Source organism: Uloborus diversus, chromosome 8 (genome assembly GCF_026930045.1).
Source record: "Uloborus diversus isolate 005 chromosome 8, Udiv.v.3.1, whole genome shotgun sequence".
NCBI classification, from domain to species: Eukaryota; Metazoa; Arthropoda; class Arachnida; order Araneae; family Uloboridae; genus Uloborus; species Uloborus diversus.
Genome location: NC_072738.1, coordinates 52,033,502 through 52,059,961, shown reverse-complemented (window position 1 = coordinate 52,059,961; position 26,460 = coordinate 52,033,502). Strand labels below are relative to the sequence as shown.

Below are 26,460 nucleotides of genomic sequence, written 5' to 3'. Positions count from 1 at the left end.
TTAACGGTATTTTTTCATTGCACTTTTTGCGCTAAACGGCATAGTTTTCTAAATATTTCAGAAAAACTGATGAAAACTACAATTTGCCAATCCCCCCCCCCCCTTACCCCCAAAAAACGACTCTCAAAATGGTGTAACTTTTTACCAGACAATATGTGGACTATATAGAACAATTTGGAGTTGGAGGAAAACTTAAACTTTGGATGTTGAGGTTATGCCGTTTTTTGGTCTAATATTATCGTACTGTATATAGTGGAACAAATTTGGAGTTGGACGAAAACTTTTACTTTGGATGTAGAGGTTAGGCCGTTTTTTCGTCTAATTGCACCGCACTACTAAGCCTGGGGGGGGGGGGGGCTGACTTATTTGGCTTTTGATTCCGAAATCGGCAGGCACAAAAATTCGTATTTGTACGTAAGCCTCGTTGCAGAAAACTGGTAAGAAGCTTAAACTGTGTTGCCTGATTGATGTTTGATCATTTCATTCCGTAATGAAAAAAATTAAATATATATAAATTTAAAAAAAATAAGGTGTGAAAATGACAACAGTTAACATTTCTCGATGCATTCGTGTTGAATTTGTGAACTAAGTTATGTTTCTAGATTTACCTTAAAAGTGACATTTTACTTAATTTATCATCAAGTGCAGATCTCCTAGTCCGGCCCTGCTATCATCAACAGAGGGTACTCCAAAAATGACCCTGAGTAAAAATTTACTGTTTTTCCAAGCATATTGAAAATAAACAGTGTATTTCTGTCGCTGCCCTTTTAGTTTTTATTGATTTTTCAGACATGCTGATCATTTTGGAGATCTTATAGACTGCGTTTTCTTCTACAACTTTTAAAATACTTGCAGCGTCATCTGTTGAGAAACATTGTAATTAATTTTGAAAGTTAATCTGTCTGAAATTTTACTGTTGTACAGTCATAGAAAAAACGAAACACTCTTAATTATTCGGCCACTATGCATGCTAGAAGGGAAAAAAAGGTGTTATCCGACATGGTTTAAAGTCTTTTTTAAAACTACGTTGGTAAAATTTTCATAAGGGACCATATACAAAGTAAAATGAGCACGAAGTCTTGATTTTAAAATGGGAACCCCTATTTTTTGCTCCATAATTTTGTTTGGACAGCAAAATGCAGCCTGGGTACGAAATTTCACTGAATTCCATGCTGTAGAACAGAAGTTATTAACAAAAAACGATTTAGGGACCGTCACCACATGTAAAACGCTACTTTCAAGGTCACGGCTTATCAAGTAACGGTATGTAAACAAAGAAAAGATCGGGATTATCCAGCTAAACTCATGATTTTTTTTAAGTTCTTTTTTTTTTTTTTTTTGTAATTCGATGTTTTTTGATAATGTTGCCACAACGCGATGTAGGGTCAAAAACTTATTTAAAAAGAAAAAAAAAACAGATAAAATATTTACTGATTTTTGTCTGTCTGAATTAACCTTAGGAAGACGGATGGGGTATCGCGGGTCCCTCGCATAGATCGTTGTTTAATAAATCGAATAATGACTAATTGTAAGTAATGGAACTTTTTTGACTTTTCATAATATGAACCTATTGAATTGCTTATTTAATCATTCAGCTATTAACCTCATAGAAATGTAAATATTGATCCTTATACCTAGAAAAATGATGCAAATATGTTTGATAAATGTATTGCACCTGGTGTTACTGGTTTCTTTTGAATTTAATAGAAGGTCTTTTGATGTAAATTGGAATTCGCGTTTTTAATTTCGCTGACATTGGAAGAAGTTTAGGACATCGCATGCAAAAATATAAGAAATATACCGCACAACGTGGGAAGTCGCAGCATTAAATAGATTGGTGACTCGAGCGAAGCAAAGCCCATTTATTCCGTGAAAATTTGCTTTAAATACATAAAATGAACGGAGTGTCAATCTAAAAAATAAAACAGAGGGAGAAGAATATAAATGCCAATTAATGAGCAAACCCTTCATGCTCGAACTTTATTTGGGAACATTTAATTATTTGAATTAACACAGTGGACAAACACAGTAGTTGTTCCAGCGACTGTATTGTAATCAAAAAATGAGTCTTTGCTTCAAATCCAAATTTGATGCGAAAGATTACAATTCATGGTATTATTAAAAAAGCATAATGCAATCGGCGGGTTTAGTTAAACATATAATGGCTCTTAAAAGCAATTTAGGTAAGTAATTTGCCAATGCTATTTCAAGCAACGAGATTCGAGATGGACTCAACCCGTAATTTAAAAAGACAAAAGTTATTTTAGCTTAAACCAAGATGAATCGAAACCCGACTTCTTGACGTTTCTCGGATGCTGTAACTTTGCACATGCATACAAAACTTAGCATTACTTGGTTTTGTTTTGCGCGCCATATACTTGTAAGAGAACAACTTCTTTTGTATCAAGCACTATGCTGTCACACCTACGGTAACTTTACACGGAACAGACCTTACAACCATGTTAGCCTTTCCAGAAGCTGCAATTTCATCCTTGCTGTGGACTTCGCACTCTTTATTCGGAATTAAACGTGCTGGAGGTAGAAGTCTTCTCATTGAAGCTGAGAGTGCGAACAAACACGTAGGTAAAGTACATTTATCTGGTGTATGGGTTTCCAGTCTTTCTTTGGCAAGATAAATTTTCTTTACCCACCAGTTTGTTGGCATTCTCAGCTTCACTCACATGAGATCTGCTTTACTGCTGGAATGATCAAAGTTCAGAGCTGTTATACCCCCCTGTTATGATGGATCAAAGAAGTCTTTGGATAGGATAGCGGAACCTTTAGTGCTTCGCTGTGGTTACGCGTGCCATATTCAGCCCGTGAAGCTGGACTATGTGACCTACCCGTTGACTGTTGAAAGTAAAATATCAGAAAACGTCCAAAATTATCGGGCGAAAAAAATAAACATTTGTACAGAAGCCTCATTGCAGAAAACTGGTGTCCAAACTTTAGGTGTGTTGCCCGATTGATGTTTGATTATTTTATTCTGTGGATGAATACAATTTAATTAATACAAATTAAAAACAAATAAGGTATGAAAATGAGGTTTATTACCGTAAACATTTCCCGATACATTTTAGCTGAATTTGTAAACGAAGTTATCTTTCAAAATTTACCTAAAGTGACATTTTACTCAACTTATCATCAATTATTTTACGACTTAGCAACCAGCGAATATTATGACGTATTTATAAATACTAGAAACGAGGTTGGTTCCAATTCTGTCTTGGAACCAAAATGTCGGATAAGTCAGCCTGTCTTTTTCAAGGGGCTCTAGTTTCAACCAAGGTTGGCAAAAACCCGGTTTTTTTTTTAAAGTCCATAGACCCAGTGTTTTTTTTTTTTTTTTGAGTTTTTTTTAAAAAACTCAAAAAAAAAAACTAACTAAAGCTGATTTTTAAAAAAAAGAAACGTGGGTTTTTTTTGTCTTTTTTATGGAAAATGTGGGGTACTTGTGTAGCATATTGTAGCGTAAGTATATGGACGAAGCGCAAAAATTGTCTTGGGGTAAAAAAAAGCGGGAAAACTAGTTAAAATTCAGCGTTTTCTGAAGAAAGGTATAGAAGACTACGAAACTCAAGAATGGCGAAGTTTCAAATATTCCATGATTACTAACAGTTAGGGCAAAGTTACTTCTCGAGTGATAAAATCTATTGCTCGTTTTTAATTACAACATTTTTATTTTTTGCATTTTACTTTATTGTATTTCATTTTGTTATGCAAAACTACTGTAGAACCTCAAGTAGTTTAAATCCTTTTTTTACTGAATTTCAACTTAATCAAGAAATTTCTTTGAATTTTACGTTGACTGTTTTTCTATTTATGTGTACAGAGTAACAAATATTAAACTTTTTCGTAAGATAATGAAAATACTGTACATCCTATTCTGTTTTCTGTCCGACCGTTTGTAACACCTGTTAGTTTCTAAAAACTATACCTTGTTTATTCAAGATTTGTGACATGTTGGTTTGCAGAAAATAATTCAAATGAAAGCCTGTTAGCTAGAGTAGTTTTCTCTGTACAATATACAAATACTGAGGAAATCAGACGTGACATTACTTAGTCAAGATAATTTGAGTTATTTATTGATCAGTTAAAGAAAAAAGTTAAATATATTTGTTTAAAATCTTTGAAGTATTTTTTTAATGCCATTAAGAGTTGAGAAATACTATTCAAGTTCAAAATTCATTTTTTATGTGCATTGTCTGTGGCGAAGAACAAATTAAATTAGTAATTTTTTTAAAAGACTTCTCAGAAAATTAAAAAAATAAATCAAAAGTAGGCTAAACAATGGGTTTTTTTAAGTGGGTTTTTTCAAAAAAAAAACCATTGGGTCCAATCCGGACAACCCTGGTTTCAATGGCATAAAGTTGGGATCGAATATTCGGAAATTGGTTTCTGAAACACTTCAATAAATAGGCTTCCAGTAGCTGATAACAATTTTTAGGAAACTTTTTTTCTCATATTTTTCAATATCATTTAAAAAAGAAGAAATTTTTTTGAAATCTTATCTTTATCTTGCGAGAACGATTTAAATGTGAAAAGCAGACAATGACAGAGAAAGTAAATAAAAGATAGTATTTAAATTATAATTAAAAATAGACAAGATCTCAACTTAATCTTACATCTAAATTTATGTTTTGTTAAATCTTTGACGCAGTCAAAAAAAAAAAAAAAAAAAGTCACAATTAGCCAAAACAACTACTTTGCGCGCATAATTCGGCCTGGAAGCTTACAGACATTTCCCTCCTAGATCCTAACACATTGAAAAATTTTCAAACACTTTACAAAAAAATAAATAATTCGTAAAAATCATCAAACTGATCTAAGAGCAAATATTTTCTACTGCCCCATCTGGATACTGTTAAGGAGAAATTTCACACTATCGGCCATTTTTCCAGTGTGTTTTTCCTGATCCAGATAGGGCAATAGATTTCCTTTAAGCAAATTATCACTGTGACGAGCCATTCTACACTGCCTATTGCAACATGACTAGCAAGACGATGAGGTTTTATTGTATGTTCGTGTGAAAAATTTGTGCATGTTATTTTTTTTTTTCAAAGTTATTGCTTTACAGAAGGATTATACTGCAATGGCTAATCGCAGAAAAGAAAAAACAGGAGTATTTTAAGTGTAGATTTTAATTTAAAATGTTCTATAAAATAATCTTTTATTAGACAATAAAATAGTGTTTCGCATTATTTAGATATTGATGGCCAAACGTAATCCACACAAAACAGACTATTGCAACATAGTGTTGTTCTGCAGAACAGTGAATAAATTTATAAATTGGTTTGCTTATTTTGTTAAACAATTTTATTATTTTTGTTGTTTTAAGAAACAAACTTTCATAATTTCTGTTTTAAAAAGGTATACGGTCCCCTAAAGTGGGAAAAAATGAATTTTTAAGCATAGCGCAGAAACTACTGAATATTTTGAGCTCAAATTTCGTATTCCTGCATAAAAGCTCTTCTAAATTGTTTTTCTGTTAAAATTTAATATGGTTTCAAATCATATTTTTTTCAAAACATATTATTATAATTCATAAAAAATCTAAATTTACGTTTTCGCTTTTGTAAATGATGTTTTTTTATTATTGAGTTGATACATATTTTGATTTAAAAAACAATCTTTGCCGTACCTATTCTAGTTTTTGTGTTATGTGCAAAAATATCAAAATACGTTTTAACATTAAGAAAGGGATTTTTCAAAACTCAATTCTGAAGTAATGGCTGGATTCAATTAAACAAAATTAAGTACACAAAGTTGAAAAAGGATGCTGATCACAAATATGTGATAAAAAAGGGGTTTCTCATTGAAAAATTTGAAGTTGATGCTCGTTTTAATATGAAGACGACCCCTTAACAGCAGCTTATTAACATAATTATGTAGGACACATTATTCTTGAAAAAACAACACCTTGCACGTGTCTCTAGTGTCAATAGTCTTCAAATACGAACGAGTGTTTTTTTTTTTTTTCTTTTTCCATGGCTGTACCAAGTATAATGCAACAAACGGTGTATTTCTATCGCAGCCCGTTTAGTTTTTATTGATTTTTCAAATGTTTCAGTCATTTTTGGAACACCCTGTAGAGTCAAGAAGATAAATGAATAACTACACGTAAAGTTCATCTTCTTTATAAGGAGTCTTAGAGTATTCCATTGCTTCGAATTGCCTTATTTCTTTTGTTCTATTTTGATCATAATAGAGTTATTTCTTTTGTTCTATTTTGATCATAATAGAGTTATTAAAGATACAGCTCAAAATTAACGCGAGGAATACAGTAAAACCTGTAAAGTTGACCACCCTTGTAAGTTGACCACCTCTCTATGTTGACAACTTTTGTCGGAAACGGAATTTTTCCTATCTCATATAGCGAAGGAAAACCTCTGTAACTTGACCACCTCTCTATCTTGACCACCTGTCTATCTTGACCACTAATGTACGTCAAATTTGGTTTGGAGTATTGTAAACAACCCTTTGTAAGTTGACCACTTGGTTTATTTTTTTCAACTTTCTTCAGCAAATTATTTTATTTTATTATTTATTTACTTATTTATTTATTTATTTATTATTATTATTATTATTATTATTTTGATAGCTTTCTAAGAATGTTTTTAATGCTTTGATGACAGACTAGCATTTTACTAACTAACCAGCAGCTTAAAGCTTATGCTGCACTTTATTCTCAAAACTTGTTTTTCATTTGTTGTTCTACTTGAGATAGCTTTTTGTACTCTGTTCAATGAAAATAGGTGTCAGTAGTAAAGTTCAAAAATCTTTTCTTTCAGTTGCAATATGCTGTGGCAACACAGGAATTGTGCAAAAAGAGCTGGCCGGGATCTATATATTTTGGGTCCCCCTGCAACAAAATATGTAGGCCCCTCCCTCCTGGCCAGCAGTGTCTATTTGTAAAGTGCATAAGTCTTAGTGCTAGTCTTTTTCTATTTTTTCTTCAATTTCTAGGGCCGTTAGCCCCTTTAAGGACGCGGGCCCCTCGCACTGCGGGTACACAGGTCTGGGCCTGCTAATGAGTAAAGTTACATGTTTCTGGTCCAAGGGATTAAGAGATAGGACATTTTAATTTTTCCTTTATGAACTGGGAGAGTCGAGCTTGTTACTCTTTGTGCTATACATAAAAAGGCTTCAAAAAGAAAGTTAGTTGAACTTGAGATTAATAAAAAGTATGAAATATTAAAATTAATTGAAAATGGAGAAAACCAGAGAAAATTAGCTGGTATATATGGAATTTCTAAGCCTACAGTGTCTAATATAATTAAAAACAAGAAAAAAATAACAAAGTTATTTGAATAGTATTTTTAATTATTGTTTTACTTTCAATAATGTTAAACACTGAAAGTGAGTTGAACAGAAAGAGTAAGGGTGAATTCCTCAAAAAATGAATACATGGTGCAAGAAATAAAAAAAAAAAAAAAAAAAAAAAAAACGCCCTTTATAAGTTGACCACCTGTCTAAGTTGACCGGCGAAGTGCTGCATCGCGAGTGGTCAACTTACACAGGTTTCACTGTACTACCAGTTTTTTTTTAACTGCCTTCATTATTTATAAATAAAACGAAAGACCGGTGGAACTGTACGGGACACGTAAATTAAAAACAAAAAAATAAAATATGCGCATGTAGGATCATACTCCTCAATCTGCGACATTTTATTTCAGGCTTCAAGCACAGAGGGATGTCCATTTTTGATTCTGTGGTTGTGCCTGAAAAATTACAGCAAATATTACCCCGTTTTTAAAATTTAAAAATTAGCCACAGAACTATATTCCGTCTAAGAAACTAGTTTACGGCGCAGCGGTAGCGTTATATAGGCCAGTGCCAATAGCTTTAAAAATGGTAAAAAGTCGAAAAAATTTAGAAAAGGATAAAACCAGTTAGAAAGGTAAGGAAATCTAATAACATTAATAGGAAAAATAAATTACGGGTGAGCTGAGTTCGGGAAGGGGGGGGGGGGGGGAACGGTTTATCACGATTTCCGGAAAAACTAAGAGTCCTATCGAAAAAATCTAAAATACAAAGTTGTTGGTAATAAAAAGATCTACTAATTTTGTATATTTGTACTTTTTTTTTGCATAACCTCAAAATTTATGCGAAAAATTCAAAAAACCGACTATTTGGTTTTTTATTTTTATCTCCCACAAAAAAAAAATTTTTTTTCACTGCATTTAATGAAAAGTTACCTTATTATGTCTCAAATACACTGTAATTTTTTGGAAAAAAATATTTATTTTTTCTCCTTATTTTGATTCAATTTTAAAAAAGCATCAGAATTTTCAATCTAAAAATCTCACGTCAAAATATCTGATTTTTTTTTTTTTAAATCGGAGCCATTTTTTTTCGATGGGATCTCTACTTTTTAATGGTATAAAAAACAATATACGATATACTATGGAAACTTTTCGCAAAAAATGAAGAAAATCACAAAAACTCGAATTTGAAAAAAAAAAAAAAAAATCATCACTATGTAAAATTTTAAGCTGATTATTAAAATTATTAATTTGGCACAAAATTGAAACGGTAGAAGAGATTATGAAAAAATATTTGCGCTATGTAGAGACACATTACTCTGCTAACAGCTCTATCGTTTTTGATGATGGGTACCCAGAAAATGAAATATCAGTAAGTGTGACGACTGTAGTAGCATCTGCTAATTCAACTAAAATAAGAGGAGAACGTGATCGCAGGAGAACGTCTGATAATGTTCCAGAGTTGAACTATCAAAGTCACACTAAAATACCATTTTTTCAAGAAAAGTTTTTATATAACGAGAAAAACAAGGACAAAATAATAAAAACATTAATGGAAAGATTACAGTCACAGGGATTTTCCTGCAAACAAGCAGAAGAAGATGCTGATGCTGACATAATTAATACCTCAATTGAAAATTTCCAGAGATACTAATAAAACTATCGTAGTTGTTGGTCAAGATATTGATTTTTTGGTCCTTTTGAATCAGTTGAATTCAAATAATTATGACATGTATTTTCACAAACCAGGTTCAAGAAATGTAAAAAATCAATATTTCAAGTTCAACAATTTCAAATGTGAGTCCTTCAAAAATATCGTTGCGTTTCTGCATTGTTTTTCTGGTTGCGATACAACAACTGGATTTGCCGGAAAAGGAAAGAAAACCATCGTAAACTCATTATTAGACAGTAAAAATGTATCAAATGCTGCTGATATTTTTTATAAAAAAAAGATGCAAACAAAGAAGATATTGTTAAAAATGGCTTGCAATTAATCAAATCTTTTTATAAATGTAACCATGAAAGTATAAGATTAAATCAATTAAGATTTCAAAAATATCAGTTAGCAAGAATTAAATCATCTTTCGTATTGGCAAATCTTCCACCTACAGAAAGCGCAGCAGAACAACATTGTTGCAGGGCTTATTACCAGCTTCAAACTTGGTTCAGTAATAAACTGACAGCAACAGATTGGGGCTGGAAACAACATCTCACAGGCATTATGCCCAAATTGACCGAAAAAGAATTAATTCCGGAAATATTGCTGAGAATTAGTTGTATCAGCTGTGAAACTGGATGCAACAGTCAAAAATGTGGATGCCGAAAACATGGTTTAAAGTGTACGAATCTATGTTCAAATTGTCACGGTTCTGAAAAATGCGCCAATGTGGAAGTAAAACCTACGAGGAAGTTAATGATTTAGATGAAATTGGGGATGAAGAACTAATGCAAACTGGAAAAAATATTGGAGACGAAGATGATGATGGTCTAGAAAATTTCGAAGATCTACTGGAATCAAGAACAATAGAGTTGAGCATAACGATGAAGAAAAGCCATCAAAGAAGCGAAAACTAACGGATAAGTAAAGGATGTGATTATAGTCAACGATTAAATATTGATAAATAACAAGATAATAAAGCGTTTTGTTAAAATAAATGAAGTATTTTTTAAACGAAATAAATGTTCTATACCTTTTTTGTGTAATTAAAGTGCAAATTTTAATAAATAGCTTGAAGTTTTGCATAGTGATGATTTTTTTTTTTTTTTTTCAAATTCGAGTTATTTTTTATTTTTTTTTTCATTTTTTGCGAAAAGTTTCCATAGTATTGTGTATTTTTTTTATACCATTAAAACGTAGAGATTCCAACAAAAAAAAACTTGCTCCGATTTTTTTAAAAAATCAGATATTTTGACGTGAGATTTTTTGATTGAAAATTCTGATGCTTTTTTATTACTGAATTAAAATAAGGAGAAAAAATGAATATTTTAAATCCAAAAAATTACAGTGTATTTGAACATAATAAGGTAACTTTCCATTAAATTTAGTGAATTTTTTTTTTTTTTGTGGGAGATAAAAAAAAATAAATAAATAAACCAAAAAGTCGGTTTTTTGAATTTTTCGCAGAAATTTTGAGGTTATGTAAAAAAAAAGTGCAAATACAAAAGTTGTAGATCTTTTTATTAACAACAACTTTGTAATTTAGTTTTTTTCGATAGGACTCTTAGTTTTTCCGGAAATCGGATAAACCGTTCCCCCCCCTTGAACCCCCCTACACCCCCTTTCCCGAACTCAGCTCGCCCGTAATTTATTTTTCCTATTAATGTTATTAGATTTTCTTACCTTTCGAACTGGTTTTATCCTGTTTTAAATTTTTTTGGTCTCAAACATTATTGGCACTGGCCTATATAAGCCAGAGCCGTTTTCAGAGGGCGGGTTTTTAGTTTCAAGAACTTCGAATTTTTCAGAAGTATCCCAGAAAGTGCTATTTATCGTGCTTTTTTTTTTTTTTTTTTTTGCTGAAAGTTATTCGTTCTCATTTTGTTTTTCAGTTTTCTCTATATTTTTAGTTTTATTTAGAAAACGGAAATTTTATTATTGAAAAATTGTGCAAACTCAGTGTTATATCTGCAGCGTTTATTATTATTATTATTTTTTGCTTGCAGTTGGTGAAAACAACATTTCTTACAAAACAGTACAGTGTTTTCCTTCGGAAACAAAAACATCGAAATTCTTTAGATTTAAAAATGCCAAATTAAGTATTTAATGTATTTTTATCGTTGTCGAAAAATGCGAATTTAAGAAACAGAACTTCGAATAGGCGTATATGAGTACATACATACATGCATTTTTTTTGAGTTACCGGAAAGACATCGGTTATTTTACAGGCTCAAGGAATTAATGTTGTGTACATGTCAGATTATTTTTCTTTATGAAATAGATTAATCAACTTTTACATTTGCCTGAAACTGCAGCAAAAATCATAAACAAAATCAAACTGATCTCGCGAAAACTGTGTTTGGTAAATCCCTTCCCGTAACAAAAGTATGGTTGTGAATCGAGTTCAAATTCTGTGGGTCGTGATTCCAACACTTTTAAAATATATAATAATACCGAAATTTAAAAGAAAGAGAAAAGTTTTGCAATTTTCCAGTGTTACTTTGTTGCGGTTTCTCGGCAGACCTTCCGATGAACCTTTTCTCTTTCTCCAATCTGTTCCTCGTTTTTAACGCTACCAGTTTTTTTTTCTAAAATTTGTCTTAGAAATATATAGAATAGCTACATCGGAAAATTTTCTAAACGCAGGTGCAATAACAGTAGCCTGCATGCAACGTGACAAACAAATCCACTATGATTTAAGTATGTCTATAGGATCTGTGGGTCGATAAGAGTTTAAAATTATTGTATAAGAAAAAAAGTATAGCAGCATTCAATTTTCCTTTGTAGCGGTATCACAGCAGACCTTAAACTTCCGATGAAACAAATATTTTATATTCATTGCCATAGAGAACTGCATGATGAATAAAGTGAAAAACCAACGTAAAAAAGCACAAATTCTAGAGAAAATACAGCATATAGATATTTCAAGGTTACAATGAATTGTCGTCTTGTGTCTTAAATTCCTATTGGTTGGCCCTCTTTGGTATAAATACCGGTGTGTAGTATTTATGTAGTTTGAATGTTTTTCATTTTTTTTTTTCACTTTTTATTATTTTTTTTATGTGTAGCCCTGACGATGTCCTTTTTTTATGCTTTCTCTTCCTCTCCCCCCCCCCCCTCCTGTGCTCCTTCATTTCTTCGCCTTTCCCCTCCTTTTTATTCTAAATATTGTGTGTTTTTACATAATTCGCCTACTCCACTTACCCTACACAATGTCAGGTAAATCGGTTTCACTCAGGCCTGTTGAATATAAAATGTCTTTTCTTGACGTTAGTTCGCTCGCGACTTTCTTGACGTGTTTGTGAGCTTTTTGCACTGATGAAGAGGCTTCATTGTATCCTTGAAGTAGCTATATATGCTGTATTTTCTCAAGACATTGTGCTTTATTTAACGCTGGTTTTTCACTTGATTCATCATTCAATAATTAAAAACAAAGAAACTTGAATAAACTTATGAAAAATACACCAACTTCATATAAAAAATCTCTGTAAGGAAAAACGATCTAAACTTATTTTTAAAAAATGAACTGATTTTCGACTGAGAGTGCTATGATATTCTACTACTACTTTTAGTTACTGAAGTTGATAGAATAAGCAACAAAATTAATAAATAAATAAATGAATAAATAAATAAATAAAATAACATGATCCCGGAAAATACTTTTATTCTCCCAGCAGTTGTTTTCTAATTAATTTTTTTAAATGTCCGATTTTTCAAACAAGGCGTGGTCTTTATGACGTAACAAGGATGTACTTTGGCTCATTCCATTATTGCGCTGATTGCTTACATTTGCTGTCTACCGCATTTCCACGTTATGATAATTCAGAAGTGGTTTAAATGTTGCGCTCTGCGCTTGCTATCAACCATATCGTTGCCACTACATATGAGTATAAAGAAAACGAATTAAAAATTGCGCTCTGCGCTAATGGCAACAGTGAGTGGCAGTTCATCATTTGTAATGTCATGCGCAGACGCTTAAAAAATGAAATAGAGTCTGCTCACTGATTAAAGATTTTTTTTTCAGTAGTAAACTTTGTCAATTTTTCTAAAAAATGGTCTAATACTATGTTTTTAAACATGCTCTTGCAGAAAAAAAAATACTTTTAAAATTTCGGAAACGACCCCATTATTTATTTAGCAAAATGTGTTTGTTTCTAAGACATCTTAGCACTTGTTAACTCTTTGAAGTTTGGATTTTTGACTTCAGGATATTTGACGTTTTACTGAATATTAAATAGTTGAAAAGTTGGTCGTGAGTTCCAAACAGCCGACTCAACATTAATACCACAATCAAGGTAGAAGGTATGTTGTTGAAGATCTCATTTACATTTTCGTCGATTTAGGACAGTGCTTCGTTTTTGTACTCTTCAAATTTACGAAAGTGTTCTATTTCTTCATCTATTTGTTGATTTGCGACATGATGAACCGAAGAAATTTCAATCTCATTCAATGCAAAAATCTCATCATTTATTCCTTTCTCCGTAGTATTAGGATATTTTCGGTTTGAAAATACCAGTTTTTTTTTATCATTTTTGTAGTATATAAATTAAATTGAAGTTCTGTAAGTTGCTGCATACATGCCAATATCCTAAACTTTATTAAAAGACGCAGTAGCGGTAACAACGTTTCGCCTGCGATGTGGTAAAGAAATTATATTCGAGTCCGACATTTTGGGTCCGAAATTGTCGTGGGGCAAATGAGTTTTCGTAAAAAAGCCTCCTTGTTGAACACTGGTGCCAAAGCTTTAGATGTGCTGCCTGATTGATGTTTGATTATTTCATTCTTAAACGAAGAAGATTTAATGAATACAAATTTTTAACAAATGAGGTTCATTACAGTAAACATTTCCCCTATACGTTTTTGTTGAATTTGCGAACTATGTTATCTTTATAGATTTATCTTTAGTGACATTCTACTCAACTTATCATGAATTGTTTTACGACGTAGTAATCAACGAATATTATAAGGTAATATTATAAATACTAGAAATACAGTAGAATCCAAAGGTGTTCTTACTAAAAGAGCATGGCACAAGGACCTCACCGGTCCTGCAGGCCTCACCATATTAAAGCCGAAGACAAAGGTGTTCTTAAACAAAATTGTCGGATAAGTCGACCTGCCCCTTTCAAAAAGGGCTCTAAGTCAAGCATGTAGTACTGAGGATTGTTCGTTACTAATTCGTTAGTTTCTCTTCTTTCATCATGGTGTGTAAATATTTATTTCGCGAAATGTGCCTGTTCCTTTTTACTGTCGAACAGTTTATTAAAACTTCGAGGGAGTGCGTGCAGATTTTTGTCGTTCTGCTGTATATTGAATTCTGCAAAAGCGACTATTTTCGTGAGCCGTAATTTTCGCGAAAAGGAAGATAGATGAGAAGGTACAGGGCGTTCTGAAAAATACTGACTGTTTTCAAAAATTTGCAAGAGAAATAAATGGTCAATGTCCAGGAGAATGGTCTATGAAAAAAAAAAAAAAAAAAAAAAAATTCTTTTAGAAAATGAATCCGTTGGGGGCTAAATATTTTCCCTCAGAGTTCCAAATATTAGTTAAAAAATGTTTCACTAGATGGTGCTGCACATAGTAATCCGGTAAGTCGAAACGGAAGAATTGAAATTCACCAATTTTTCCTCCGACTGCGACATGGGATTGCAGCCGACGATTGTTTGGAAATATTGTTTTGTTCTTTCGTTCATTATTTCCGAAAAATATGATGGAATTATATATATACATATATATATATATATATATATATATATATATATATATATATATATATATATATATATATATATATATATATATATATATATATATATATATATATATATATATATATATATATATATATATATATATATATATATATATATATATATATATATATATATATATATATATATATATATATATATATATATATATATATATATATATATATATATATATATATATATATATATATATTGATGTACGATGTGACTATCTGCAGCGGCACTATTGGAAAAATTTTCAACTAAAGTTTGGAACAGGGGGGGGGGGGATTTACGTCCCACCGTATGAATTTTCTGCAAGAATTTTTTTTTTATCATTTGCTGTTTTCCTGTTTTAAATTTTTTGAACAGTGAGTCTTTTTCAAGACACCCTGTAAATAGATGACTAAAATGCAAAACACTGAAAATTTTGCAGTTTCTGACCTTTTACCTTCTTGCGGCAGTGCACATCCCTTTTTGAAGGTCATGCAGCTTTGATTGAGGAATGTTCATAACAGATTCTTTCTTATTACAACAATATAGCCCCATTTTCAAATAAATAGAAGCCCCGAGAACAATACTTCGATGATGAACTTAGTTAAACGTATGGGTATTTAAAAAAAAAAAAAAATTGAGGGGAAGAAAAACTGTTCTTTCTTATTTTATAATTTTACTAGTGGTACCCGCACGGCATTGCTCGTAGTTGAAAATTTAAAGGTCATTCGGTTCGCCTGTATATTAACAAATAATGGATGACGAATTTCTCACTAATTGGCTATGTTCATTCGCTCTCCCATTCCACGTCATGATAATTTCGTAATTTACTCGTCCATCTTATGATAATTTTGCTCCGGAAAAGTTCTTAAAATTGAAATAGAAGAAGAATAAAATTGAATTTTCGAAAAATCGCTTCGAGGTGCACACCCCCCTGCTACAAACTAACTGTGTGCCAAATTTAATGAAAATCGATCGAACAGTCTAGGCGCTATGTGCGTCCCAGAGATCCAGACAACCATTCAGAGAGACTTTGAGCTTTATTATTAGTAAAGATAAAGATTAACAAAAAGAGAGCTTTGGTTAAATTGATTGTCAGTTAATCAATTTAAAGCTCTTTAAATGAAGTTTCACACGTTAGTTGATTGTAAGCTTAAAGTGGACTTCCCCAACTATATAAATTAAACATTTGAATTTAGAACTTTTAAGTAATTGCGGTTTCTTAACTGACAATTTCCCAAAACCTCACACCCTGTTAAAATCTGAAAATTTACTGAATTAAAGCATTTTTAGTACAAAAAAAGGGAATTAATTTGAATTCTAAAATTTTGAATTCAAATTATGTTTTTCGCAATCACGAGTTGCGACAGGACCCTACTCGTTGGTTATACTACCTTACTCACTTGTTTCTAGAAACGGCTTCTGTTCCTCCAAACCTGCCCCTCCTCTTGGGCAGTTATGTGTGTATATTGATGTGTATGTGTTGGCTTGCGTGTTTGCGTAGACCTGTGTGTATGTGTTTAAAGGCGCGTGTGTGTATGTGTATGAGCGTGTGTGTGTGTAGGACATGGACACCACCGACCGGGAGAAGCGGATTCCGGGGGACATTGCTCAGGACCGAAGGAGCCGCGCCTGTAGAGGATGGAGGGGTTGAAAGAGAAACCGGAACGTCAAGAATGATCAAGTAAAAACAATTAGCAATCGTGATTGCTCAAAAAAAAAAAAATATCTAGCCCAAAAATCTAGCATCCAGCTCCTGGCATTAATTTAATTTTTTACTCCTTGAATTCAAACTATGCAATCACAAATTGCGAAGGGACCTACTCGTTGGGTTTCTTGTTTCTGCAAATGGCTGCTATCACAATTATAATCGTGAAAAACATAATTTGAATTCAAGACTTCAAATTTTAACAAATGCCTGGGCCTTGATACTGAATGTTGTGTGCTGGATGTTGTGAGCTAGATGCTGGACGTTGTGTGCTACATAGTGGACGTTGTGAACTATGTTTTGGGCATTGCGTCTAGATACTGGATGTTATGTGCTGGATATTGTGTGCTATATGGTGGACGTTGTGGACTAGGTTTTGGACATTGTGTCTAGATACTGGATGTTGTGTGCTACATAGTGGAAGTTGTGGACTAGGTTCTGGACATTGTGTCTAGATACTGGATGTGATGCGCTGGATGATGTGTGCTGGATGCTGTTTTTGTCTAAAGAGGATTGTGAGAAGTTGACAGAGTCGTGTATGAATAAAGTCGATTCTGGAGGACATGGACAAGAAGAAGCTGGAATAGTCCGTCTTCGCTATCACCCAGGAGGAGCAACCGAATAAAGAGACCGGTGGACCTCAAAAATGTTACGGAATTCCAACTTCAATCAACTGAAGCGAATTGCTAATCAAATCAATTAGCATTTCATGATTGCTCAAAAAACAAAACAAAAAAAACTATGCATTAAATAGCTTTTTTTTTTTCCAAGGAAAACATTAATAAATTTTAGAACGAGGTCATCACCATGTTTTATTCATTTATTTACTTTAAAAAAAATCAAGCATTTATTTAAAAATGTAACCTCTTTACGTCTGCCTAAAAATAATCTTACAATTTTCAATCACCTTCTTTTTTAACATTAAATGTGATCTAAAAAAATATGTATTTGTCAGAAATTCGAAAATTATTATTTTTGTGTTTTTAGCCTGCATTTTATATCATAGGTTGAGAAATAATTTGGACTTTGAAACGGAATCGCTAATGAAAAAAGAGTATTTATATGCAGTCGGACTGCGTGTGTAGTTAGTCACACAGTTCCTATCGTTGGAGCAAGCCTACACTGTAAAAAAATCTTACTGGCTATTCGTGGAACATTTCGGGATTTCACAGGTTTTCATCTATTTCCTCGTAAAATCAAGTATCTTTGCAAAAAAAGTTTCCTGAATTGCTCAAATTTACACGAAATTTTCACTGCTGTGAAAAATATTTTTGACTTCCAGTTTAAAGAGTGATTGAGCGTGTTTATAAAATACTAGAGGCCCGTCCCGATCTTGTTCGGGTTAAAAAGCGATCTATCTTTAAAAAGTACTATGCAGATTTTTTTAATTTTAATTATAATAGTAAACAACATTTTTTGTTTCGTTTTTATGAGGTTTGAAACAAATTGATTTACCTCATTTCCTGATCAAGAGAGACCAACACATAATTCCCACTGAGCAATATAATATTCCCATATGTAACATTCAAAAGAACTTTTCATTGGGAGTTGTAATCACTTAAATTGAAAGAGGAAATATTGAAGGACCATAAGGATGCAAGGAACATGAGCCAACTAAGGCTCCTATATAAGGGGAGCTGACTTATCCGACATTTTGGTTCCAAAATTGTCGGGCGAAAAAAATAGTATTTTTGCAAAAGTCTCATTTCAGAAAAGTGGTGGCAAAGCTTTAGATGTGTTACCTGATTGATGTTTGAGTATTTTATTCTGTAGATGAAGACGATTTAATTTATACAAATTAAAAACGAATAAGGTGAAAAAATGAGGTTTATTACAGTAAACATTTCTTGATACGTTTTTGTTGAATTTGTGAACTAAGTAATCTTTCTCGATTTACCTTAATTGACATTTTACTCAACTTATCATCAATTGCTTTACGACATAGCAACCAGCGAATATTATAACGTATTTATAAATACTAGAAACGAGGTTGGATCCAATTTTGTCTTGGAACCAAAATGTCGGATAAGTCAGCCTGTCTTTTTCGAGGAGCTCTAGAGCCAACTGATCTGCTGCAGATGATGTAAGAACAATACTCTAAGTACATGAAATACACCGCCAGCTCAGTCAATTCCAGCAAAGGACTGCAGTTTCGTGCTTAGTAGCACTCATCAGCCCGGCATAGGACAAGCTGAGCTGGAGGTGGAAAACCTCTTAAGGAAGCCAAGAGTGTCAAACAAACTGGTAGCTAATATAGAATTAGCACTGACCAGACGAGTGACCGAAACAATGGTTCGGTTCAACTCGAATATTGCAGGTAAGGCAGGTATATTCAGTAAGTTTACCGCCCTATAGCCAGGGCTAAGGCAGAAATACATGAAATACACCGCCAGCTCAGTCAATTCCAGCCGGCTCAGTCAATCCTATGCCGGGCTGATGAGTGCTAATAAGCACGAAACTGCAGTCCTCTGCTGGAATTGACTGAGCTGGTGGTGTATTTCATGTATTTCTGCCTTAGCCCTGGCTATAGGGCGGTAACTTACTGAAAATACTCTAAGTCTATATCATATTATTCCGTAGTGATTTTAATTGGGGTTGAACTCCCCATTGCACAGGTTAGGCAGATTAAAGTTGCGCATTAAAGTTATTGGAACATTGCCTTTGTTTTTAAAAGCATGAAGAGAAGTTCTAAGGCGTGAAGGGAATTAAGGAACTCTTTTAGATAATGCACAGCGTTTTTGGCAAAAACTATAGCCCTCTCGCATATCCACGAGTAATTATTTTGACTAAGAGTCTTGGCTTCAGGATAAACATTGAGAATCGAATCATTTAGAGAGAACTTCCCAACTCATCTATTTTAATAAGACACTCTTTTCCAGGCATTTTTATTTACTTGTCATAAAAGACTCTAGTAATTCTTACCACCATCTTCTAAACGGGATCTTATAAACTGTATAAACGATTCAGAAACGTTCCTGGAAAATAATGGGCAGCTGATATGCCCAATTTCTGCCAGTAACATATTTTACAAAAGCCAGGAACGTTTGCCGATAATATTCAGTAACTTTCTTAAAATAATCTCTGAAGCCTCCTGAAAAATTCGGAAATCTTCCCGTTTGAAGCCCGTCGTGTCTCTGGAACTTTCGAGAGACTTTGGTAGATACCTTAGCCTCTTCTTAATTTATTAAGAAAGTTCCGTAAGCAGTATTGCAAACATAGCCAAAGCTAAGCCAAGCCAAAATTGCTAGCAAGTATCGAGAATTTTACTCGCCTGCAATTCTTGCAAAGCAGCGGAGTCCATACTTATTCGCTCCCTCGGGGAGCTTAATCAGCATGGACGAGCCTTAATTGAATCGAAGCCGAATCACTTTATAAATACACTAAGTTAATCTTTTAACTGGGAGCTAAAAATGTTTTTTGCATCAGTGAGAAGTGTGCATACCTGCAACTTGTAGTCATTCAGGAAACTTTTTAACAATGATACTTGATATTTCCAGAAAGTGGATAAAAACCATTGAAATCCCGACACGTTACACGGAAATACTCAGTACCGTTTCGGAATTTTTTTACAGTACAGAGATTGTAAAGGGGAAGACTTGAATCAGAATTAAAGTATATCTGCACGCGTTCCTCTAAAGCACCACAGGAAGTGTTGGATGAAAGTCACCGTCAAATACGATGGTGACACCCCTCATTATTTTGTCTGAACCTTTCTGACCTTTTTTGGTTTTGTCTACGCCTTCTATAGCCAAACAGTGGTTCATCGAACATTCATCCTACATTATAAGACATCCTCTTGAAGAAATTCTCCCAATGTTTCGTGTTTTTTTTTTTTTTTTTTTTTCTGTAGAACATACAGATCTTATTGAAGGAGATTTTCAAAGTAGTTAAGAGCCATTGTCTGTAAGAATCAGGCAGTTTAGGGCATTTGTGATTGTTGACATTTTTAATTTTCTTTATTTTTGCAAATGTTGTTCCTTATCATGAATGTATTGTTTGTGCAACATATGAGCTTTGTCCGCCTTACCGTTTTTTGGGAAATTATTTTTTTTAATTTAGGATGCGTGGCACATTTTTGCGTGTTTTTCAAATTTGCAGATTTTAAAGTTCTTGTTGCTTTAAGCGCCCCTATAATGCCATGGATTTTTAAATTCTATACTATTATATGATCTTCTTAGATACTATTACAGCTGTCAAATCGGTGTCACTACGAGGGCGACGGCCACGAACTGCGTTTAAAAATGACCGAAAATGAATTTTTTACTACATTCAATGTCAGTTTTCTCAAAGCGCCTTCATGATGGCACCAACGTTTTTTCATCAATTCCTAGCTACACTTGCATACATCAAAAAAATGTAATAATATTGGTGTCACTATAAGGGCGACAAAAGATATTGGAACTTTTATGTGATAAATTTCACAAAAATGCAAATGTTTAAAATCTAACCACTACTCTCGCCCTCATAGCAGAGATCTGAAACTAATTAAGTTTGATAACCAACATGTTTTTCTAACATATGAAATAAAAAAATCGGTGTCACTCTTATTACTTTCGGAAATATAATCCTTCGAAATTAGTATGTTATGGAGTTATTTAAAAAAAGACTTTTCTAATTCCAATGGCTTTTTGCATGGTTTGTTTTAAACTTTAATATAAAATTACAGTAGTGACACCTAAAATAATATGTTTCTAATGCTTTTTATAAAAAAAAGCTTTATAAAAAGCATTAGAAACACAGTAAATCGATATAGGTACAGATGGACGTATTGTGTAATGTGCATTATGGCTAAAATAGTCGTACTATATTTTTTCAACCATACTAATTTTTATTTGTTATTTATACTAAAAATGCAACTATTTATAACATAATGTCTTAAATAGTGATGAACATAATGTATTATATAGCGAGCATTCAGGATCTGAAACATAATTTGAGGATGACGTAGACTAAAACAAAGAAAACATGAAATGTCAAATCCCCCAGTTTCAGAAAGACGGTCATCTCTTATTGATATCTGGTAATTTTGTAGCACTAAAGCTTGGGAAAACATGGTATCCTGGAGAAATAGTAGAAGATTACCATTTGCAAGTAAAGGTCAAATGCATGGCAAGAAGGATTGGAATAAATAAATTTATTTGACCGCAAAAAAGGCGAGTATTGGTGTGATAATCTAAACATATTATGCACAATAGATCCACCTGTACCTATATCAAAACGAGCATTTTCTATTCAAGATAAAGACGCTCTTACTGCCCAAAGCTGTTTATGTTAAACGTTGCTTCTTTGTAATAAATTAAAAATAACTATGGTCAAAACACTATCCGGGTGTGATAAGATTAAATTAACAAAATACATAAATAAACAAATAAAATAATTTTAAAAAAATAATAATAAATGAAAAAAATGCACCACAACATACTAACTTCGAATGATTATATTTCCAAAAGCAGTAGGAGTGACACAAATTTTATTAGTTTAAATGTTAGACAAACGTGTTGGTTGTCAAATTAGTTTCAGATCTCTGCTATGAGGGGGCTAGTTGTATTCATATTAGCAAATGGTCAACTTTTACTATTTCTCCGGAATATCATGCTTTCCCAAGCTTTAGTGCTTCAAAATTATCAGATATCAATAAGAGATGACCGTCTTTCTGAAACTGGGTGATTTGATTTTTTATGTTTTCTTTATTTTAGTCTACGTCATCCTCAAATTATGTTTCAGATTCTGAATGCTCGCTATATAATACATTATGTTCATCACTATTTAAGACATTATGTTATAAATAGTTGCATTTTTATATAAACAACAGATAAAAAATTAGTATGGTTGAAAAAATATAGTACGACTATTTTAGCCATAATGCACATTACACAATACGTCCATCTGTGCCTATATCGATTTACTGTGTTTCTAATGCTTTTTATAAAGCTTTTTTTTTATAAAAAAAAAAACATTAGAAACATATTATTTTAGGCGTCACTACTGTAATTTTATATTAAAGTTTGAAACAAACCGTGCAAAAAACATTGGAATTAGAAAAGTCTTTTTTTAAATAACTCCATAACATACTAATTTCGAATGATTATATTTTCGAAAGTAATAGGAGTGACACCGATTTTTTTACTTCATGTGTTAGACGAACATGTTGGTTATCAAACTTAATTAGTTTCAGATCTCTGCTATGAGGGCGAGAGTAGTGGTTAGATTTTAAACATTTACATTTTTGTGAAATGTATCACATAAAAGTTCCAATATCTTCTGGCGCCCTTATAGTGACACCAATTTTATTACATATTTTTGAGATATGCAAGTGTAGCTAGGAATTGATGTAAAACGTTGGTGCCATCATGAAGGCGCTTTGAGAAAATTGGCAATGAATGTAGTAAAAAAGTCATTTTCGGTCATTTTTAAACGGAGTTCGTGGCCGTCGCCCTCGTAGTGACACCGATTTGATAACTGTAATAGTATCTAAGAAGACCTTATAATAGCATAGAATTTAAAAATCCATGTCATTATAGGGGCGCTTAAAGCAACAAGAACTTTAAAATCTGCGAATTTGAAAAACACGCAAAAATGTGCCACGCCTCCTAAATTTAAAAAAATAATTTCCCAAAAATGGTAAGGCGTACAAAGCTCATATTTTGCACAAACATTATGTTCATGATAAGGAACAACATATGCGAAAATAAAGAATATTAAAAATGTCAACAATCACAACCTGCCTGATCCTTACAGACAATGGCTCTTAAATGTGTAATGATCGGTTTTTCCATTAAAGTAAAGTCCTGGCAGTTCCGTGAAAAACCATCGAAAAGCGTATTGATTGAGGTTTGGCTAGCGTTGCATTTATTCAATTTTTCCATTTCCACCGGAAATGCCGATAACATTAATTTGCTTTTCTGATTTTTACCTACCAATCTTTTTTTTTTTTGAACTATTTTCGTTAATTCCCTGCGGCAGTGACAAGCAAAAGTCTTCTATTGAGTTTCCGCTTCACTGACAAATTTTGCTTTTTATTTAAATTAGGCTTTGGTTTGTATCGTTTAACATTAAACGACAATCGTAATATTTCTGCTTTTCATTCTTCTTGTTCAATTTCTACCCTATCGAAAGTTCTTTATTCGTTATTGTTTGTACTCATAACTTTGAATGTACGGTAATTATGTGCAATTATTCCTTGAGTTCATAATTTTCTAAAGTAAATGTAATTAAGTCAGCAAATGTTTCTCATTTCGGTTTTAGCATCGTCCCCATACCCTACAAGAACTGAAAGGGAGAATCGTCGAAGAGGTGAACCCCATTCCGATTCAGATGTGTCAAAACGCAACCAGAAGCTTCCAAACTCGGCTATATCAGTGCATTGCTACTGGAGGTCGCCATCTTTCAGATATTGCTTCTAAACGTTAATGTAAAACTAGTATGTTGTGGCCATCACGAAACTTTCTTCTATATTTTTCTTTTTTTTTCTGATCCCTCCCCATGCTTGACGAGGAAGCAATATTCCCAACAAAAACGAAATTACACATGCAAAAACTTGACGACCATCCCAATGTCTGAATTATTGCAAAAGCAAAGCAAAGAGCGAAAATTGAAAGTTATTTTAAAAACCTTGCTTGAATTAATTACAAATATTTTATTTTTTAACAAATATAAGATGGCAACAGTTAATAATTTTAAATCATTGAGATAATATTCCCGATCATTTCCATACAATTAAAATCACGAGAAATACGCAGACGACAATCTATTACGATTTATCTTTCTTATTGTTGCATTAATAAAACTATTTTAATTCGCTAAAAAATAATGATAATAAAAATAAATCAGCACCTCTTGGCGCGATTGGCGCCAAAATTGAACCAAAGCCTGTTTACATATGGATTCACATATATTCCAAATTTCAACCAGAACGTAGCATTACTTCTTGAGATAGGGCACTCACAATGGAAAAAAAGAACGGGCGATTGCGCTAACCCCTTTTTAGCTGTTGACACCAAAATAAAATCAGCTCTTATACCCACTAAGGGCTACTTGCCGATAAATTTTTCTTTCCTTCCGTTCATTATTTCTTGAGATACAGCAGTCACAATTGACGACAAAAAACGTTCTATAGCTCAACCCCCGTTTGAGTTATTGACACCAAAATTGAATCAGCACCTGTTCCTGTTAATGGCAACATATGAACCAAATTTTGTTTGATTCCGCCAGTTACTTCCTGAGGAATAGCAATCACGCGTAACTCAAAAAACGTCCCATTGCTCCACCCCCCTTGGAGGAATTCGCGCCAAAAACCAATGGGCACAAGTTCACATACGGGCACATATGTGTACCAAATTTCGTTCGATTTCATGCGGTAGTTTTTGCTGTAGAGCGGCCACAAAAAACTGGTCACACACAGACGTGACACGCATACACACACAGACAGACAGACATTTTCCAAAAATAGTCGAAATGGACTCAGCACACCTCAAAACGTTCAAATCCGTCAAAATTCGAAATTCGAAAATTTGCACGAATCCAATACTTTTTTCTATATATTAGATATAGAAGAAAGTAAAAACTGTTTGAAGTACCAAAGGTAATAAAAAAAATCCAATCCTCTACATTTATTTTATTTATTGCTCTCCAAAATGAGGGCATACCTTTCGCCGCACCCTGTACCAATGCTGATGTTGTTCAAATTATTTTCCTCATTCAAAGTGTTTCTTCTTACACAATAATGTCTAAACATTAAAATGTAAGAAATAAAATGTTGAAATCTATTTGCTTGTATCATTTATTATCATCGTTGGTTTAAATCTACTCCCATTCACAGTTTACCAGGGGTAATAATAAAGGTTCATACTATAGGGGTTCATGCTGTAAAATCACTAATTTTTTTTTGCGAGCCCGTCGTAATCGCAAAGTTTAAGCCTATAACATTTTACTTCGTTTTCCTGCAGGAACTTGTGCTAATGTGCACAAAATGATGTGCAATAATGTGTTAAAGACGCAACTAATGTCGCTTAAAGATTTGTTTCAAGTAAAAACATGACTATTGCAATTGAAAGAATAGTTATCACCAGCTACTTACACTGTAAAAACAATTCAGAAATGTTCCTGAAAAATAATCGGCGGCTGATGTTCCCTGTTTCTGCCAGTAACATATTTGGCAAAAGCAAGGAACATTTTCCGCTAAATGAGAGTAACCATTCTGAAACTCTCCGAAGAGTTTCGAAATCTAACCGGTTAAAGCCAGATATGTCTCAGAAACCTTCAAAAAAGTTGGATAGGCTTGACGCAGTTGAGTAGAAACTTTAATACAATGATGGACTAAGCTAAGACAGGATTGTAAGGACGAATCGAGCACCTCCCTCGTCTGCAGCTTTTGCCTGGCAGAGCTACTGCTATTCAGTGACTTAATCGCTTTCATAGACAGCTTAGTCAAGTTGGACCGACAACAATTGCCGATGTATGACACGCTTAGTCAGTCTTTAAACTGGTAGCTAAAAATATCTTTCAAAACAAGGAAAAGTCAGCATTCGTGTAGCAATTCTGGAAACTTTTGCAAAGATACATGATTTTACGGGAAAAGAGATGAAAATCCTGTGAAATCCTGGAATGTTCCACGAAAATAACCTGTAACGTTTCTGATTTGTTTTACAGAGAAATTTAATAATAGCATAAACAAGTTTTTTGAAAAATAAAAATAATGATGATAACCAAAAAAAAAAAAAAAAAAAGGGAGAGAGAGAGAGAGAGAATGAAAGTGAGAAAATAAAAATGCTAGCACTTTTATAACAATGCATCTTATCAGCTGAGAGTGTAGTACGTGTAAAATACAACTGTGTAAATAAGATCGGAATGCCATCTTCGTCGGATAGATTTACCACACGCAGGCATTTTATCACGCCTTGCAACTTGTTGAAGGCGCTCTGCTGTGTTCTTAAAGCTGAGTTAACAACATCAGAAAACTGAAAAGAAGGAGAAGGGGAAAGGGTTTTGCTGGAATTATTACACTAGTCAACAGCAAAAATGCATCCGACTGAGAAATGCTATTTCCGAGGTATTTTGTCTTGCTAAACACGAAGCTCACCATTAAAA

At 33.1% G+C, this 26,460-nt stretch overlaps 1 protein-coding gene across 1 annotated transcript in view; it reads left to right on the top strand.

The window, feature by feature from the left end:
- Window positions 1-16,999, top strand: part of LOC129228364 (jerky protein homolog-like) — a 35,741-nt gene extending 18,742 nt beyond the window's left edge. The window contains exon 2 of the mRNA XM_054863043.1: window positions 16,810-16,999. Coding sequence (XP_054719018.1) covers window positions 16,810-16,999 — 190 coding nt within the window. The remainder of the gene's footprint in view (window positions 1-16,809) is intronic.
- The last annotated feature ends 9,461 nt before the right edge of the window (window positions 17,000-26,460 follow it).